This window comes from Podarcis melisellensis (assembly GCF_964234715.1).
Source record: "Podarcis melisellensis genome assembly, chromosome: 4".
NCBI lineage: Eukaryota > Metazoa > Chordata > Lepidosauria > Squamata > Lacertidae > Podarcis > Podarcis melisellensis.
Genome location: NC_138531.1, coordinates 101,377,010 through 101,395,351, shown reverse-complemented (window position 1 = coordinate 101,395,351; position 18,342 = coordinate 101,377,010). Strand labels below are relative to the sequence as shown.

Genomic DNA, 18,342 nt, shown 5'->3' with positions numbered 1-18,342 from the left:
GCAGCAGAGCCCTTATTTGCGCTGCCAGCCTGACCTTCACCCTCTTACATATAGAGAGGAAAGGAGACGCGGAGGTGCAAAGGCTTGCGGGGCAGAAGGAAGCCCCGCTGAGTTCATCAGGGGTGCCAACGTGAATACAGTATGATATTGGGGGGGGAGGCAAGTAAACCCCGCCCTGCATAGTTGATCACATTGACAATGCCCATCAACTGGGGGACTGCCCCCTGAAATGTTTTATTGTGGGGCCTGAAGCAGCGACGTAGCGTGGGGGTGCAGGGGGGGCCGGGCGCAACATCTTGGGGGCGGCGTGCTCGCACTCGAGTGCTAAAATCCACGGGTTAGGGGGCGCAAATTACTTGCCTTGCCCCGGGTGCTGACAACCCACGCTACGCCACTGCAGAACAATGGGGGTGGAGACGCTCTTTTGGGTATGCTGGGCCGAGGCCGTTTAGGGCTTTAAAGGTCAGCACCAACACTTTGAATTGTGCTTGGAAACGTAGTGGGAGCCAGTGTAGGTCTTTCAAGACCGGTGTTATACCTCAGCACGGCGCAGGGACTGACTGAGCGGGTGGCGAGATGCTTTCAGCCTCGAACACTTGGCGGCTTCTGAAATGGTCGTGCAGGCCAGATTCACAACCCTGGAGGGTTGGATTCGGCCCGCGGGACATAGATTGAGGACCCCTGATCTACACTGACTGGCAGCAGCTCCCCAGAGTTTCAGGCAGGGATTTCGTCCAGCCCTTGCAGGAGGTGTCAGGAGTTGACCCCGGGACATTCTGCATGCCAAGCAGATGCTCTAGGGCTCCCCATATTTCACTAGTCTTTCAACGTTATGCTATTAGCAACCGTGGAGATTCCACCTCCCTCTTTCGAAAGGAGGACACTCACCTGATCAGTAGTAATAGTAGCAGTAGTACTAATAATAATAACAATAATAATTTATACCCCACCCATCTGGCTGGGTTCCCCAGCCACTCTGGGCGGCTTCCAACAAAATATTAAAATGCAATAGTCCATATAATATTAAAAGCTTCCCTAAACATAATAACAACAACCATCCATTTCTGGAAAGGGAAATGGCATACTTTTGTATATTAGTATAAAAAGAATGCATAAGAAAGTATTACTCATTTATGATGAGAATAGGATTTATTTATTTTGAACTTCGCTGGGTTCCTCCTTGGCAGCCAGTGCGATTGTTTCAGCAGGGCTGGAACTCAGGACCCGCTGCCTTGAGGGACATCTAAGAGCAGTTGGGGACAGATCGGACGGCCATCTGCCATGGATGCTTTAGCTGAGATTACTGCATTACTGGGGGTTGTAATTATTATTATTATTATTATTATTATTATTATTATTATTATTATTTATATCCCGCCCATCTGGCTGGGTTTCCCCAGCCACTCTGGGCGGCTTCCAATAAAACACTAAATTACAATAACCCTTTAAACACTGAAAGCTTCCCTCAACAGGGCTGCCTATTTAGGGAACTAGACCCGGCCCCCTCTTGCTTCGGGTTGGACTAGATGACCCTGGGATCCCCTCCTCTCTCTCCACTCCTGAATTCCAGGAGGAGCTTCCTTGCCTCCTGCAAAGCCCTTTTCCCTGCAGGCTCTTCCTCTGGTTTCCACCCAAGGGAGGGAGATGCTCAGAGTCCAGCCAGGAGCCTCACCCCCAAAAGGATATCTGGGCATGGGCGTAGCCGGGGGGGGGGAGCTGCCCCCCAAAATGCATAAGAAAAAATAAGAATCTGAGAGAGGGCTGAGCTGGAGGGACTCGGCTTGGCAAGGGTTAAAGGGAACTGAGCTGCCTTCCTAGAGAGGACAGGAAGCAAGGGGGGGCAGGTCCTCCAGAGCCAAGGCCCCTCCCTCCCCAGTCCTTTCCTTGCTTTGGGATCTCTCCTGCAAGGGCTGCCTCGCTGTCTCTCCTGGGATCTGGTGAGTCTCCTCTCTCTCTGGGATCTGGTGGGGGTCCCAGGGCTGCGGCAGGGGAGGGGGCCTGGGGGGCCTGATCTGCTCCTGCAGGGGGGGACCCCAAGTCAGGGAGGAGGAGAGGGTCCTGCCAGGGAGGGGCCAGGTCTGCCGCGCTCCCCTTCCTGCAGATCAGAGGATCCCTGACTCCCACGAAATCTCCCTTCTTTAAACAAAGGGGTCCCTGGGACTTTAACTCTGTGTGACGTCGCTCAGCCTCATTGCACAACAGAGGTAACATGTGCAAATGGTTTTCCAAAGCTGGAGGAGGAGGTGGACTAGCCCCCCCCAAAAAAAACACCCCACAGGGAGGGAGGAAGTTAAGGTGGGAGAGAAAGGCCAGGAATAAGGAGAGGGATCCCAGCCCAGAGTCTGGCTGCTGCATTGGGGACCAGTTTCCCAGTGTCTCCCAGGACAGCTCCCCACGGAGGCCACTGCAGCCATCCCCTCGCACCCAGAGCAGGGCATCCCAGGACCACATCCTCTCTGCCCCAAAGGGATTTTGCTAGCAAAGCAGCCGGAAATGGGCGCTGCTACTCACTGAGCCTCCAGGGACCTTGGCATCAATGGCTGTGTGTGTGTGTGTGTGTCTGTTAAGCTATCTAACAGAATACTAATAATAATAATAATAATAAATTACATACCTAAATTCAAAGGAGATGTCTTTGGCCCTGCCCATACCTGGCCCTCAGAGCAAAGAAAAAGGGACCCCACCCCAGGAGTCTACCTTGAGAATGGCTGAGAGTCCAAGTGCAAGAAAAGGAGACAGAAGCAGGGGAGTGGGGGTGGGAGTGGGGAGCAACTCCAGAGGACCCCCCAGGTCAGGACCCCCACTAGAGAAAAGCATCCATTTATCACAAGATACAAATGACTCTCTTGTCAGTTGGTTCTGACTTCATGCATTGACTGGGAGGCAGCAGAAACCAGGTTGATTAATCTGACAGAAATCCCTTCAGTTGCCTCCACGTTTTGCATTGCTAGAAGGCTAGAGACTTCTTTCTTCTCCTCTTCTTCCTCCTCTTGTTCCCAGCAAGACTCATCCATGCTTGCTCAGGGAATCTTTTTCTTCTACTTACCTACAAATTCTGTAACAGAACAATGTATTTGCTTTGTAGGATTTGCTAGAGCTTCTCATTAAGACGGGCAGAACTTGGCAGAAGACCAAAGGGTTCCTTCCAATCTCTCAGAGGCTTCCTGACAGCACAGATGGATGAGCAAGACTCAGCTGGCCCTGAAGCAGGAAGAGGCCATGCCAGCCAAACTGGGAGCACTGGGGGATTCTGGGAAAACCCTGTGCAGAAGATCCTGGGTGAGGAGGACACCCTCCGCTCAGAGCTGCAGAGCCAGCAGTTGAGGCAGTTCTGCTGCCAGGAGGCCAAAGGACCTCGAGAGGTTTGCAGCCGACTCTACCACCTTGACCATCAGTGGCTGAAGCCAGAAAGGCACACGAAAGCTGAGATGCTGGACCTGGTGATCTTGGAGCAGTTCCTGGCTGTCCTTCCACCGGAGATGGAGAGCTGGGTGAGGGACTGTGGAGCGGAGACCAGTTCCCAGGCGGTGGCCCTGGCCGAAGGTTTCCTCCTGAGTCAGGCAGAGGAGAGAAAGCAGGTGAGAGAGACTTTCCTCTGGATGCTCCCAAGGGGCTCCAAACAGGACAGAGAACATCCCATAATGGTCTGCTGATGGCCCATCTTTTTTCTTGGAAAGCATCCATGGGATGAGATCTCACACCCTTTAAGTCTTTGTCATTCTCTTTCTAGTATTTCTCCCCATTCTCTGTTTTGAATCCTTGTTTCTTTCTCAGGGAAAGGATCTCTTTGCAGAAATGGACCTGGATTCCTGTGAGGCAGAGAGGCCTCCGTTGGACACCAGAGAGAGGCCACTGGGTAAGGAGGAAGGTGGGTTTTCTCCACTGGTCTCATTCTCTTGGTTTTCCAATTCATCTGAGGGTTCTTTTCATCTTGTTTTGGGGGGAGACAGTTGGGGACAAGGGTCCAGAGGAGGGGAGATGTATTTCTGCACAAACAAACATATGAAATGGGCACAAACGTCTAAATGCTCTCAGCAGGAAAGGCTTTCTCAAAGGCCCACCTGTAGTTAGAGATGCCTTGTTTCACCTGTGAGAGAAGCAGGCACTCCTGGCGTCCTGCTTACCTTTTTTCTCTTGCAGATGGCAGAAGGATGCCAGCAAGACCTCCTGATCCGCCTTTTTATTGGTCCAGAAGGGAAGCAGCAGCTGTGGAACCAGATCAGGTCAGGGGAAGCTGCCTTGTGGGGCCAGAGGCTGAGGGATGGAGCAATGTCATGGACTGGTTGGGCACAGAGGAATGGTGGGAGGAAGCAGCCGGGGAACCAGGAAGGGAAGATGGCTCAGAGCCGAAGGAGTGGAGGTGGAGGAAGGATGAGCAGTCAGAGGGAAAAGAGGGAGAAGCCTGGGAAGAGGAGGTGTCAGAAGCTGAAGGGGAAACAGGGCTTAGTGAGCTGGGAGACTCTGTGGCAGAATGCAGTGCAGAATCAGAGGCAGAAGAGGAAGGAGGTGCGTGGGAGAGGAAGGTCGAGAGGCAGAAGTGAGTCAGGATAAGGAGGAGCCACAGGTGGCTCCCTCTCCTTTTGCCAGAAGTCACACCCCCCCCCCCCCCGCTTGTCTCTCAGAGCCAGGAGACAAAAATAGGCTTATTTCAATTAATCACTGAATGCTAAAATTGTTTTCTAAGCAGTGGACAAATGAGAACAAATAGTGGCCTGGATTCACCTAACCAGCCCTTTCGGATGAAAAATCGGGTCTGCCCCCCATTCATCCCCCTCTCCATGCCCCCCTGAACCCCTTGAATTTGGCTCTAGGGCATTGGGAGGGAACCTTCCCAGAACAGCCCAGGAGGAGAGGAGAAAGTGGATCCTTCCATTGGGGAAACTGGAATGCTTGCGTAGGCAGAATGACTTGGAAAACACAAGGCAGAGTAACACCTATTTGCACAAAGACAAATACCCATAATTAAAACACAGAATTAAATAAGCACCCATAATTAAAATGTGCAGCAAAGCAATCCTATTTAAACAACACCGCAATTTACAGGAAGGAAACAACAGAGCATTGTGTAGCAGATCATATTTCTGCTGTCTCAGAGGAGGACATTTCCCTTTTTCTTTTAGGGTCCAGTGTGCTTTGAAGATGTCGCTGTTCGTTTCACGGACGAGGAGTGGGCGTTGCTGGATCCTGACCAGAGAGCTCTGCATAAGGACGTCATGGAGGAGAATCGTGGGATCGTGGCCTCTCTTGGTAAGGCTCCCTGTGGGATCGTCCTATCTGCCTGGAAATTCAAAAAATACGTCTATGGACCAACCTCATATATTTTCACAGAGCTCAATAGTGGCCCCTACAACACCTGGGAACCTAACACCCCCACAATAAACAGTAAATTACAGTTTTCTCTTTGAACAATCTTCCTCAGATTATTCCTTTTTCCACCACGATTGGGCTGGTCTCAACTGCCCAGGCCATCTTCAATGTCAGCTTCAGAATTGTTAGGAAAGATAAGTAGCTTCAGGTTTTCTGTTTTTGTTTTTGCTCCTGTCAGTCTTGGGTTGACCAAAGAGACGACTGACATTGCAGATGGAGGCGATGCCATGACTGGGCCAAACAAAATCCATGCCAGAGAAGAGCTAGACTCATTGAATTTCAGGTAGAAGTAGCAGTGGTCATGATGATGATGATGATGATGATGATGATTTATACCCAGCCCATCTGGCTGAGTTTCCCCAGCCACTCTGGGCGGCTCCCAATCAAGTGTTAAAAACAGTACAGCATTACATATTAAAAACTTCCCTGAACAGGGCTGCCTTAAGATGTCTTCCGAATGTCTAGTAATTGTTTATCTCTTTGACATCTGATGGGTGGGCGTTCCACATGGTGGGCGCCACTACCAAGAAGGCCCTCTGTTTGGTTCCCTGTAGCCTCACCTCTCGCAATGAGGGAACCGCCAGAAGGCCCTCGGCGCTGGATCTCAGTGTCCGGGCTGAACGATGGGGGTGGAGACGCTCCTTCAGGTATACTGGACCGAAGCCGTTTAGGGCAATAAAGATCAGCACCAACACTTTGAATCGTGCTCGGAAACGTACTGGGAGCCAATGCAGATCTCTCAGAACCGGTGTTATGTGGTCCCAGTCACCAGTCTAGCTGCCACATTCTGGATTAATTGCAGTTTCCGGTTCACCTTCAAAGGTAGCCCCATGTAGAGCACATTGCAGTAGTCCAAGCGTGAGATAACTAGAGCATGCACCACTCTGGCGAGACAGTTCACGGGCAGGTACGGTCTTAGCCTGCATACCAGGTGGAGCTGGTAGACAGCTGCCCTGGACACAGAGTTAACCTGCGCCTCCATGGACAGCTGTGAGTCCAAAATGTCTCCCAGGCTGCGCACCTGGTCCTTCAAGGGCACAGTTACCCCATTCAAGACCAGGGAATCCCCCACACCCACCCGCTCCCTGTCGCCCAAAAACAGTACTTCTGTCTTGTCAGGATTCAACCTCAATCTGTTAGCCGCCATCCATCCTCCAACCGCCTCCAGGCACTCACACAGGACCTGATTTAAAGGAGACGTAGAGCTGGGTGTCATCTGCATACTGATGAACACCCAGTCCAAACCCCCTGATGATCTCTCCCAGCAGCTTCATATAGATTAGGTTAGCGCCATCGGCGAATGGCGGAGTTCCTCCGATCGGAGGAACGGGCTCCGTGGAAACTGGGTCTTCCCACCGCGGCGAAGGTTGGGACCCGCTAGAAATTCCAGGCGGAGGAGCCTGGGAACGTGGGGTTCGGCAGAGTACCAAGAGCGCCTCCCCTATTCGCGGGGGGAACCCCTTTTTGGGGCTCCAGAGCGAAGTGGGGTGAGCAGCGCGGTGCAGCGAAGCGATTGCTACTTTCATGGAGGGAAGCCGCACAGCCATCGCCAGAGAGCACTGACTTTTTCCTGTTGACATTCGGACTCTAAACAAATACCCGTGAGTAAAAACGGAAAATTGGATCAAGAAATTATTGAATTAGGCACTGAAGCGGGAAGGTTAAAACGGGAAGACCGTCTTCCGCTTTTTGTAAATAGACTGAAGCAAAAACTTTACAATCTAAGAGCCTGGAAAGTTGTTTTAAAGATTGAATTTTCCTGCATCTACAACCAATAAAACCCCCTTGGAAAGCAGGAGAAAGGGGGGGGGGTTGACTGTTTAAGCCTGCAGGAGAGAGAGTAAACTGGTTTGACTGGGCAAGTGCAAGGGCAGAGGAAGATGGAAGAGGTTGTGATCGCACCCCAAGCAATACAAATGGAGAGATCCAAAGTCCTGCAGGAGCGAATGTTGTTGCATTGGAAGATTGAACTTGGAGTGTACCTGGAAGTGTTTGGAGTTAAGGAAGCTCTTAAATCTGGTGGGACTATGAAACATGTTGACAATTACTTTTTGGACAACCACTTTTTGGATTACAAAGATGATGACAGGGAGTGGGACTGTGGGGAATGGGCTGGCTTGATGAAGGAAAATGGAGATTATCGTTTGAAATCCCCCGGAGACCTACTCCCCAAGGAGAAAGGGAAGAAATTAAGAAAGAAACCAACAAAAGGCAAGGAAGAGTGCAACTACAAACAAGAACAAGAAAATCTGCAGAAGGGGCATAGAAGAGACTTAAGGGCCTCGGATATAAGATCACCAGATTGATAGACTGGATGGAATGTATAGAAAGGACTGACATAACCCGAAACCAGGAAGAAGGGGCGTTGGATAACAACTAGGGGGGAAATTCTTTTTTTGTTTTTGAAATTAGTGTAATATTAATGAAATATTAGGGAAAATGCTGGAAAGGAATTAATTGGCTTTAGTAGAAAGGATTTAAGGAGTTATGTATAAATATGGTTTAAACTTTGAATTTTAAGGCTTTTAAGGTAAGATAAGGTTAAATACATTAAGGTAAATTGAATAACAGAATATGGCAAAAGACGGAAAGGATATGTTGAATTAATTAATAAGATAGATTGTTAAGATAAATTATTTAAATAAAAATTGAGAAATATGGGAAGAATTTGCTGAAACAACGAATTAAGTCAGAATACAAAAAGGGAGGTGCGAGGAGGTCTAAGAAACAAGCAAATGAAAAGATGTAGTATGGGATGTATATTTTTCTTTTTCCCCCTTTTTTCTTTTTAAAAACTTTTTCTTTTCTTTTTTTCTGTTGTATTTTTCTGTTCTTTATTGTATTTATGTATTTTTGAAACTTTGAATAAATATTATTTTTTTAAAAAATCCGATAGATTCTGAACCACCTGAAAAAGTCTCCTTCTGCTGTTTTCTGCAGATGCAATGGAGGCGGCAAAGAAGACCCTCTACGCCGTCGCCATTGCCACTTGGTAGGCTCGGCGTTGAGCTCTAGCCCGTGTCCGGTCTGATTCACAATGAGTTTTCCACCACCGGCGCTCTAGCCGTCTCATCAATTGTTTCATCACCCTCAGCTCCGGGGGAAACCACGGGGCTGTCCGGGCTCCATGCAATCGGAGAGGGCGCTTCGGAGCCAGACAGTCGATAGCCCTGGTTAACTCCGCATTCCAGTGTGCCGCCAGGGAATCTGCTGAAAGGCCATTAACTTGGGATAAAACATCCCCTACCACTCTCTGGAAGCCAATTGGATCCATTCAGTGGTGGGGGCGGACCATCCGAATCAGTCCCACCTCCCTGCAGAGGGGAAGGGTTGCGGAGAAGTCCAGTTGCACCAGGAAGTGATCTGACCATGGCACTTCTTATGTTTCGCTTTTAGTTAATGTCAGATCACCAACACCCATAGAGGTAAACACCAAGTCTAAGGCATGTCCGCGGCTATGAGTTGGGCCAAACTTATTCAGGGACAGCCCCATGGAGGCCGTGCTTTCCACGAAGTCCCGAGCGGCCCCTTGTAAGGTCGTGTCGGCATGGATGTTAAAATCCCCCAGGACAACCAAGCTAGGTGTCTCCAGGAGCATATCCGCCACAACCTGAAGCAGCTCGGGCCGGGAATCCTTGGTGCAGCGGGGAGGTCGGTACACCAAAAGGAATCCTGTACTGCCCCTATTGCCCAACTTCCAGAACATGCACTCAGAAAACTGGATCTTCCCAATAGGACGCCTGGTGCAGACTAATGACTTCCTAAAAATCACTGCAACCCCCCCCCCCGCCCACATGACCTGGGTTGCTGTGCGTAAGAGAAACCTGGTGGGCAAGCAGCGGCAAGGACAGGCCCACCTGCTTCATCCAACCAGGTCTCTGTCACGCATGCCGGGTCAAATCCTCCATCCACAATCAGGTCGTGGATGGCAGAGGTTTTATTCATCATTGACCTGGCATTGCACAGCAACACTTTCAGGTCATGTGGATTTCCCTTGCTTATTACTGTATCCTTCCGGTCAGGACCAGACCTGGAGGCAGGGATAGTCCTCCAACAACGACTAAACCTGCCTCCTCGGTAATGACATGGTCTGGTCTTAGCATAACTCCTCCACCTGCCTGTGATCACTGAGATCGGGTGTCCCAATACATCCCCCCTGTGGAACATGCCCCAGCCATTCTATTGGCTCAGGCCCACTCCCAGGCAGCCCTGACCCTTCCCCTTAAAAAGCAAAATACAAACTATATAATAACTTAACAGAATAACAACAACAACAACAACAACAACAATAATAAAACCAAAGCAAGAAACAATAGCGCTCAAATTAAACTACTCCCCACCCTGACTAAATGCTTATCCCACCCCAAGCAAAAATAAATTAATGAAATAATATAATATTATAAAAAACAACAACCACCATTTAAAGTGCTGCAAATTAAAAGCACTTAAAACATTTAAAACCATTTTGTCCCTTGCTGCAGGTAGCTGCTCAGGCCTCTAAACTGTAGTGGTAAGTGCAGGCCCCGCCCCCTAGGCCAGATGGAATTGGCAGGAGAGGGAGGGGTCCTCCCAGCACTCACGCAAGCAGCAACAGCAGCAGTCATGATGATGATGATGATGATGATGATGATGATGATGATACAGTGGTACCTCGGTTTACAAACTTAATCTTTTCCAGAAGAGGACTGTTCTTAAATCAAGGTACCACTGTAGTAATAGTAATAATTTTTATTTCTACCCTGCCCATCTGGCTGGGTTGCCCCAGCTACTCTGGGCGGCTTCCAACACTCATATAATCATGAAACATAAATAATAATAATCTGATCCCATATATAAAGAACATTAACTTTAAAATGAACAACTTCTAATAGTGGCCAAAATTGTGGAAACCTTTTGTGAAAAGTGTATTTTTGAGGTTTGATGGCTCATAACACCACTTTTGTGTGGAGTAATACCATACAATTATATAGCAATGGAAAGATAATTTAATGAAGGATGTAATGCGATGACTTTTATGAAGGAGTATTTATTAGAACAGCAGTCATAAAGAAAAAACGTGAAACCTTTGGTAACCATTGGTAACCTTTAGCTTTAATTACAGCCTTACAACGCCTTCACTTGAAGTGAACCAAGTCTTTAGTTCTGCAACTGTAATAACAGGAAACCAAGACTCAATTATGGCCTCTGTTAATTGAGCTTTATTGCTGGGTTACTTCTATAATAATAATAATAATTTATTATTTGTACCCTGCCCATCTGGCTGGGCTTTCCCAGCCACTCTGGGTGGCTTCCAAAAAAATATTAAAATCATCTAATACATCAAACATGTATAACAAGTTTCTTTAGTCGGCTCCATAGATTTCTGATTGGGTTGAATTGTGGGCTATTCCCAGGCCATTCCAAAGCACCTTTTGCACACAGCAGCAACATGACACGGAGCTGAATCCTGTTGAAATAGAATATATTTCAAGCATATATATTGCAAGCATATGAAGCATATATATAAATGCTTCAGTATCTGGGAAAAGATAACCTGCGGAACACTTCAGTTTGGGCTCAAGTATTTCTTTTATGCATTTTTCCGCATTTATATTCCCATTAATGACGCAAATTCTGCTCACACCTTTTGCTGCCATACAACCCCAGATCATCGCACTGTCTGGGTGTTTCACAGTCGGTGTAATGCAAGTAGGATGTAAATCTTCTCTGATTCTTCTCCTCGCATATTTCATGCCATCACTACCAAGCAAGGAGATTTGGGTTTCATCGCTCCAAATAACACTGTCCCATTGTTCCGCTGTACAGTTAACATGGGTTTCATCTTTTCAACCTTTGCTGGAGAGATAACAATGGCTTTTTCCTTAGAATTCTAACATTTAGACCAGACTTGCACTCAACTTCCCATTACATTGCACCATATAGTCTTGTATACACCCAGATGATTTTCTTCTGTCATGTAGGCACAGTCTCTCCATTCTTCAATCGCCAGCTTTGGTTTAGTTTTTCCCAATTTTTCATCTAATTTCTTCATAACTGTAGCCTTGTTCACTTAATAGTACAATTTTACATCACTTTCTGGGTGACCAGTCAACTCTTTGTGCCATTTCTTTAATTTGATTATGTTTTTCAACCTCACTAAATGACCAACTTGATAGCAATCACATAAGACACTGACAAAAGTCAACCTAAGCAAGTTGTGCTTCTTTTTTCTCGTTATTTGGCTATAAGGTTTGATATAATATGAACAAACTTAGTTTGATTGCATTGTTGATTGCATTCTTGATCAAATTATATTTCCATTGATATATAAATTTATAATATTACTCCAAAAGAAGAACTACACTTTTTCCCCACAATTTTGACCACTACTTTATATCAAACAAAGCAACATTCAACAACACATCAGAATCTCATAATAAATATGTTGGTTAATGACAAACAATACAGGTAATGAACACACACCCAGCTCCCTTCAGTTCTTCTCCATTTGTTCCTGAGGCTCTAATCCCTTTTTGTCTCCAATGCAGATTGTGATGAAACGGAAATCGAGAACAAAGGTGACCACGACAAAATCCCCAGAGAAGAGAAGCCACGCAAAAATTTGGAGTGTGGAGAAAGCTGTAGTCAGAGCTCCCATTCCACTTGCCATCAACAAAATATCATTGGAAAGAAACTCCATCAGTGCATGGAATGTGGAAAGAGGTTCAGGAAGAGCTCCATTCTCACTTTCCATCAAAGAATTCATACAGGGGAGAAACCATATCAGTGTGTGGAATGTGGAAAGAGCTTCACTCACAGCTCCAATCTCACTTCCCATCAAAGAATTCATACAGGGGAGAAACCCTATCAGTGTGTGGAATGTGGAAAGAGTTTCAGGCAGAGAGTCAGTCTCACTTCCCATCAAATAATTCATACAGGGGAGAAACCCTATCAGTGTGTGGAATGTGGAAAGAGCTTCACATGTAGCTCCTCTCTCACTTCCCATCACAGAATTCATACAGGGGAGCAACCGTATCAGTGCATGGAATGTGGAAAGAGCTTCAGTCGCAGCTCCCATCTCACTTCTCATCACAGAATTCATACAGGGGAGAAACCCTATAAGTGTGTGGAATGTGGAAAGAGCTTTGCTCATAGCTCTTCTCTCACTTTTCATCAAAGAATTCATACAGGGGAGAAACCCTATCAGTGTGTGGAATGTGGAAAGAGCTTCAGGAAAAGCTCCTCTCTATCTTCCCATCAAAAAATTCATACAGGGGAGAAACCCTATCAGTGTGTGGAATGTGGAAAGACCTTCAGTCAGAGCTCCTATCTCACTTCCCATCACACAATTCATACAGGGGAGAAACCCTATCAGTGTGTGGAATGTGGAAAGAGCTTCAGGAACAGTGCCCATCTCACTTCCCATCAAAAAATTCATACAGGGGAGAAACCCTATCAGTGTGTGGAATGTGGAAAGAGCTTCAGGAACAGTGCCCATCTCACTTCCCATCAAAGAATTCATACAGGGGAGAAACCCTATCAGTGTGTGGAATGTGGAAAGAGCTTCCATCAGAGCTCCAAACTCACTTCCCATCAAAGAATTCATACAGGGGAGAAACCCTATCAGTGTGTGGAATGTGGAAAGAGCTTCAGTCAGAGCTCCACTCTCACTTTCCATCAAAGAATTCATACAGGGGAGAAACCCTATCAGTGTGGGGAATGTGGAAAGAGCTTCAGAAATAGCTCCGATCTCACTAAGCATCAGAGAATTCATACAGGGGAGAAACCATATCAGTGTGTGGAATGTGGAAAGAGCTTCAGTCAGAGCTCCACTCTCACTTTCCATCAAAGAATTCATACAGGGGAGAAACCCTATCAGTGTGGGGAATGTGGAAAGAGCTTCAGAAATAGCTCCGATCTCACTAAGCATCAGAGAATTCATACAGGGGAGAAACCATATCAGTGTGTGGAATGTGGAAAGAGCTTCACTGTTAGCTCTAAACTCACTTCCCATCACAAAATTCATACAGGGGAGAAACCCTATCAGTGTGTGGAATGTGGAAAGAGCTTCCGTCAGCGCTCCGCTCTCACTTCCCATCACAAAATTCATACAGGGGAGAAACCCTATCAGTGTGTGGAATGTGGAAAGAGCTTCACTGTTAGCTCTAAACTCACTTCCCATCAAAGAATCCATACAAAGGTCGGAAAAACCAGTATACAGCTTTAGGAGCCAGGCAAATCCACAGCTTTTTAACCGGACCTTTTTCTTATTGACATCTAATACTATTTTAACATAAGAAGAAGAAGAAGAGTTTGGATTTGATATCCCGCCTTTCACTCCCTTTAAGGAGTCTCAAAGCGGCTAACATTCTCCTTTCCCTTCCTCCCCCACAACAAACACTCTGTGAGGTGAGTGGGGCTGAGAGACTTCACAGAAGTGTGACTGGCCCAAGGTCACCCAGCAGCTGCATGTGGAGGAGCGGAGACGCGAACCCGGTTCCCCAGATTAGGAGTCTACCGCTCTTAACCACTACACCACACTGGCTCTCAACATGTGATGTTTTGTGTTATTGTGTTGTGTTTTGATGTTCTAAGCATTCTGAGACGTGTGGGTGTAGGGAATACGGCCAACTCCTAAATGCCAAGGGGTCTTTGTCCCCCCCTATTAAATATTGGAGGAGGCCACCCCCAGGTTTTCTTTGTGTGTTTTTTCAAATGCCACCTTTTTTTCTTCCACTACTTGCCATACAATTTCGCTTTCAATTTGCCCTTTTAAGAAATGACGTAGGAATTCGCAGACTTTTGGGATTTGGATTTGGAACAGGATGAATTTAAAATCGTGACTGCCTTTAGACTTGGAAGAGGAGGGAAGAAAGAGAAGAATAGAATAAGAGACTGTTTGATTACCCTCCGAACTAAAAAAGAGAGAGATAAAATTTTGGGTTGGCATTATCAGAATCCTTTGGAAGTACTACAGTCAAGAGTGGAGATTTTTAAAGACATCCTGAAAGACATCCCTTTTGGATCTTAGGTCCAATTACAGTGATTTGGTTGCCCTGCTGAGAAAGAACAAAATTAACCTTAGGTGGGAATTTCCCCAAGGCCTATCCTTCAGTTTCAAAGGAAGGAAAATAAAAATAAAATCAGTAGAAGATAAAGCTAATTTTTTGAATAATTACGAAGAAGATCTGCAGAAGGGGTCTGGAAAAGAGTCAAGAGCATCGGATAGAAGATCACCTGATAGAGGACCAGAACAAAAAGCATTGGACAGAAGATCACCAAAAAAAGGAATACTGGACATAACCAAACTACCCTTCGGACTGGACAATCCAGTGATATCAACAGAAGAAGAGCAAGCATTGGGTGTAGTTGGAGGAAAATCAGAGTAATCACATCATGGCATTGCAAATATTAAGTTGGAATATTAATGGACTGAATTCCCCCGAAAAAAGGCGCAGAGTCATTCATTTATTGAAAAAGGAACAATTGGACTTGATTTGTCTACAAGAAACACACGTGGCAAGGCTACATAGGAAAATACTGAGTAATAAAAGATTGGGCCATGAATTTATTTCATCAGAAAAAGTTAAAAAAAGAGGAGTAGTACTTTATGCAAAGGAGAGCCTATCACCGAAACTTATATTTAAAGATGATCAAGGAAGATTTGTTGCAATTGAAATTCAATCACAAGGAGATAAATTTTTGATAGTAAGGCATCTATGCACCAAATGAAGGGAAATCGGAATTTTTAAAGAAGTTGCATGAGACTCTGTTGGATTAGAATCATAAAATCATAGAGTTGGAAGAGACCACAAGGGCCATCGAGTCCAACCCCCTGCCAAGCAGGAAACACCATCATAGCACTCCTGACATATGGTTGTCAAGCCTCTGCTTAAAGACCTCCAAAGAAGGAGACTCCACCACACTCCTTGGCAGCAGCAAATTCCACTGTCAAACAGCTCTTACTGTCAGGAAGTTCTTCCTAATGTTGAGGTGGAATCTTCTTTCTTGTAGTTTGGATCCATTGCTCCGTGTCCGCTTCCCTGGAGCAGCAGAAAACAACCTTTCTCCCTCCTCTATGTGACATCCTTTTATATATTTGAACATGGCTATCATATCACCCCTTAACCTCCTCTTCTCCTGGCTAAACATGCCCAGCTCCCTTAGCCGTTCCTCATAAGGCATCGTTTCCAGGCCTTTGACCTTTTTGGTTGCCCTCCTCTGGACACGTTCCAGTTTGTCAGTGTCCTTCTTGAACTGTGGTGCCCAGAACTGGACACAGTACTCCAGGTGAGGTCTGACCAGAGCAGAATACAGTGGCACTATTACTTCCCTTGATCTAGATGCTATACTCCTATTGATGCAGCCCAGAATTGCATTGGCTTTTTTAGCTGCCGCGTCACACTGTTGGCTCATGTCAAGTTTGTGGTCAACCAAGACTCCTAGATCCTTTTCACATGTACTACTCTCAAGCCAGGTGTCACCCATCTTGTATTTGTGCCTTTCATTTCTTTTGCCCAAGTGCAATACTTTACATTTCTCCCTGTTAAAATTCATCTTGTTTGTTTTGGCCCAGTTCTCCAATCTGTCAAGGTCATTTTGAAGTGTGATCCTGTCCTCTGGGGTGTTAGCCACTCCTCCCAGTTTGGTGTCATCTGCAAATTAGATCAGGATGCCCTTGAGTCCATCATCCAAGTCGTTGATAAAGATGTTGAATAAGACCGGGCCCAAGACAGAACCTTGTGGCACCCCACTAGTCACTCTTCTCCAGGATGAAGAGGAACCATTGATGAGCACCCACTGCGTTCATGTAGCCTACCTTGATTTCAGCAAGGAATTTGACAAGGTGCCTCATGATATTCTTGTAAAGAAGCTGGTAAAATGCGGTCTTGACTATGCTACCACTCAGTGGATTTGTAACTGGCTGACTGACCGAACCCAAAGGGTGCTCATCAATGGTTCCTCTTCATCCTGGAGAAGAGTGACTAGTGGGGTGCCAGTCACTCTTCTCCAGGATGAAGGATTACATGGACTACAATATAATTTTGATGGGGGACATGAATGGAGTGGTATCTACAACAGGTAGTTACTAAGGATGGTAGACTACCAAAAACTTTTTTTGATATGACTGACAATATGGATTTAGTGGACACACGGAGAATGAAGAACCCTTTGGGAATAGAGGGAACTTTCTTCTCTGAGGCCAAAATGACATCGACAAGAATTGACCAAATTTGTGCAACTAGAGGGCTGGCTCCGAAGATTAGAAAAGTGGAAATCTGCCCTAAAACTTGCTCCGACCATAATGCTGTGAAGATGGAAATGAAACTAACACCAAATGGTTCCTTTAGATGGAGGATGAACGACACTTTGTTTAGGAATGAAGAAGTGACTAAGAAGGCCCAAAAAACCCTGAGAGATTATTTCGAGATAAATATGAACACCACTGTTGAAAAAAGAGTAATCTGGGACGCAAGCAAAGCGGTTATGAGTGGATTTCTGATGCAACAGAATGCAATTAAGAAGAGAGTCCAAAATGAGAAAAAAGATAAAATTCTGGAGAAAATAAAGGAAGGAGAAAAGAAATTGAGAATGAAACCAAAGTCGCAGGAGATCCTGAAAGAGATAAAGTTATATCAAGTACAATATATGAAAATGATGAATCAGGAAATAGAATGGAAGATTAAACAGATGGGACAAAAGACATTTGAATCGGCAAATAAATGCGGAAAACTGCTGGCTTGGCAAATGAAAAAAAAGACAAAAACTTAATATTATTACAAATTTGGAAGTGGAAGGAAAGAATATACAGAATCCAGCGGAGATCAGAAAGTGCTTCCAGAGGTACTTTAAACAACTATATACACAGGAGATGCAGAAAGAAATGGACATTGACCGTTTTTTGAAAATAAATGGATTATAAAAAATCTCTCAAGAAAATAAGTTAATGTTGAATTATAAAATAACAGATCAGGAGGTAGAAGGGGCCATTCAGAACATGCAATTAGGTAAATCCCCAGGACCGGATGGTTTGACTTCAAGATATTATAGATCCTTGAAAGAATGGTTAGTACAACCTTTAAAGGAAGTCTGTAATGAAATATTGGAAGGGAAAAGGGCACCAGAGTCGTGGAAGGAAGCTTATATTACACTTATACCGAAAATAGAGTCTGAGAAGACACAGCTTAAGAATTACTGCCCCATATCTTTGCTTAATGTGGATTATAAAATTTTTGCAGATATTTTGGCTAAAAGACTAAAAGAGGTGTTAGTAGAAGAAATTCATAAAGATCAAGGGGGCTTTCTTCCGGGCAGACACTTGTCTGACAATACGAGGAACATAATTAACATTTTAGAGAAACTACAAGTGAATATTAATACTAAAGCAGTTCTGATATTTGTAGACGCGGAGAAAGCCTTCAACAATATTTCTTGGAGTTTCATGAGGAAAAACTTACAAGGGATGGGGGTTGGTCAAGGGTTTGGAAATGGTATAGGTGCAATTTACTCAGAACAAAAGGCTAAATTAATTGTGAATAATGTAGTGATGGAAGAATTTAAGATAGAAAAAGGAACACGACAAGGTTGCCCAATCTCTCCAGTGCTTTTTATATCGGTCCTGGAGGTCCTTCTAAACATGATTAGAAGGGACCAATTGGTTAAAGGTATACAAGTCGGAGCTAAACAGTACAAATTGAAAGCATTTGCTGATGATTTGGTACTGACATTACAGGAGCCAGAATCTAGTACTAAAAGAGTACTGGAACTAATTCAAGAATTTGGTCATGTAGCGGGTTTTAAGTTGAACAAAATGAAAACTAAGGTGTTAGAGAAAAACCTAACAGTGATTGAGAGAGAGAGGTTTCAGAAGGAGACAGGATTAACATTGGTTAAGAAAGTGAAATACCTAGGGGTCAATATGACTGCCAAGAATGTGAACTTGTTTAAGGATAACTATGAAAAATGTTGGATGGAAGTGAAAAAGGACTTAGAAAT

At 45.4% G+C, this 18,342-nt stretch overlaps 1 protein-coding gene across 2 annotated transcripts in view; it reads left to right on the top strand.

The window, feature by feature from the left end:
- Nucleotides 1–13,615, top strand: part of LOC309369127 (uncharacterized protein) — a 58,674-nt gene extending 45,059 nt beyond the window's left edge. Inside the window, exons 1-2 of one of the 2 annotated variants that reach the window (XM_081909827.1) lie at nucleotides 4,774–5,247; nucleotides 11,895–13,615. In XM_081909827.1, the coding sequence (XP_081765953.1) occupies nucleotides 5,214–5,247; nucleotides 11,895–13,573 (1,713 nt within the window). In that variant the 5' untranslated portion in view covers nucleotides 4,774–5,213 and the 3' untranslated portion in view covers nucleotides 13,574–13,615. Of the gene's footprint in view, nucleotides 1–4,773; nucleotides 5,248–11,894 lie in introns of those variants that run through there. The other variant, XM_081909826.1, reaches the window with a different exon arrangement.
- Nucleotides 13,616–18,342: the final 4,727 nt, after the last annotated feature.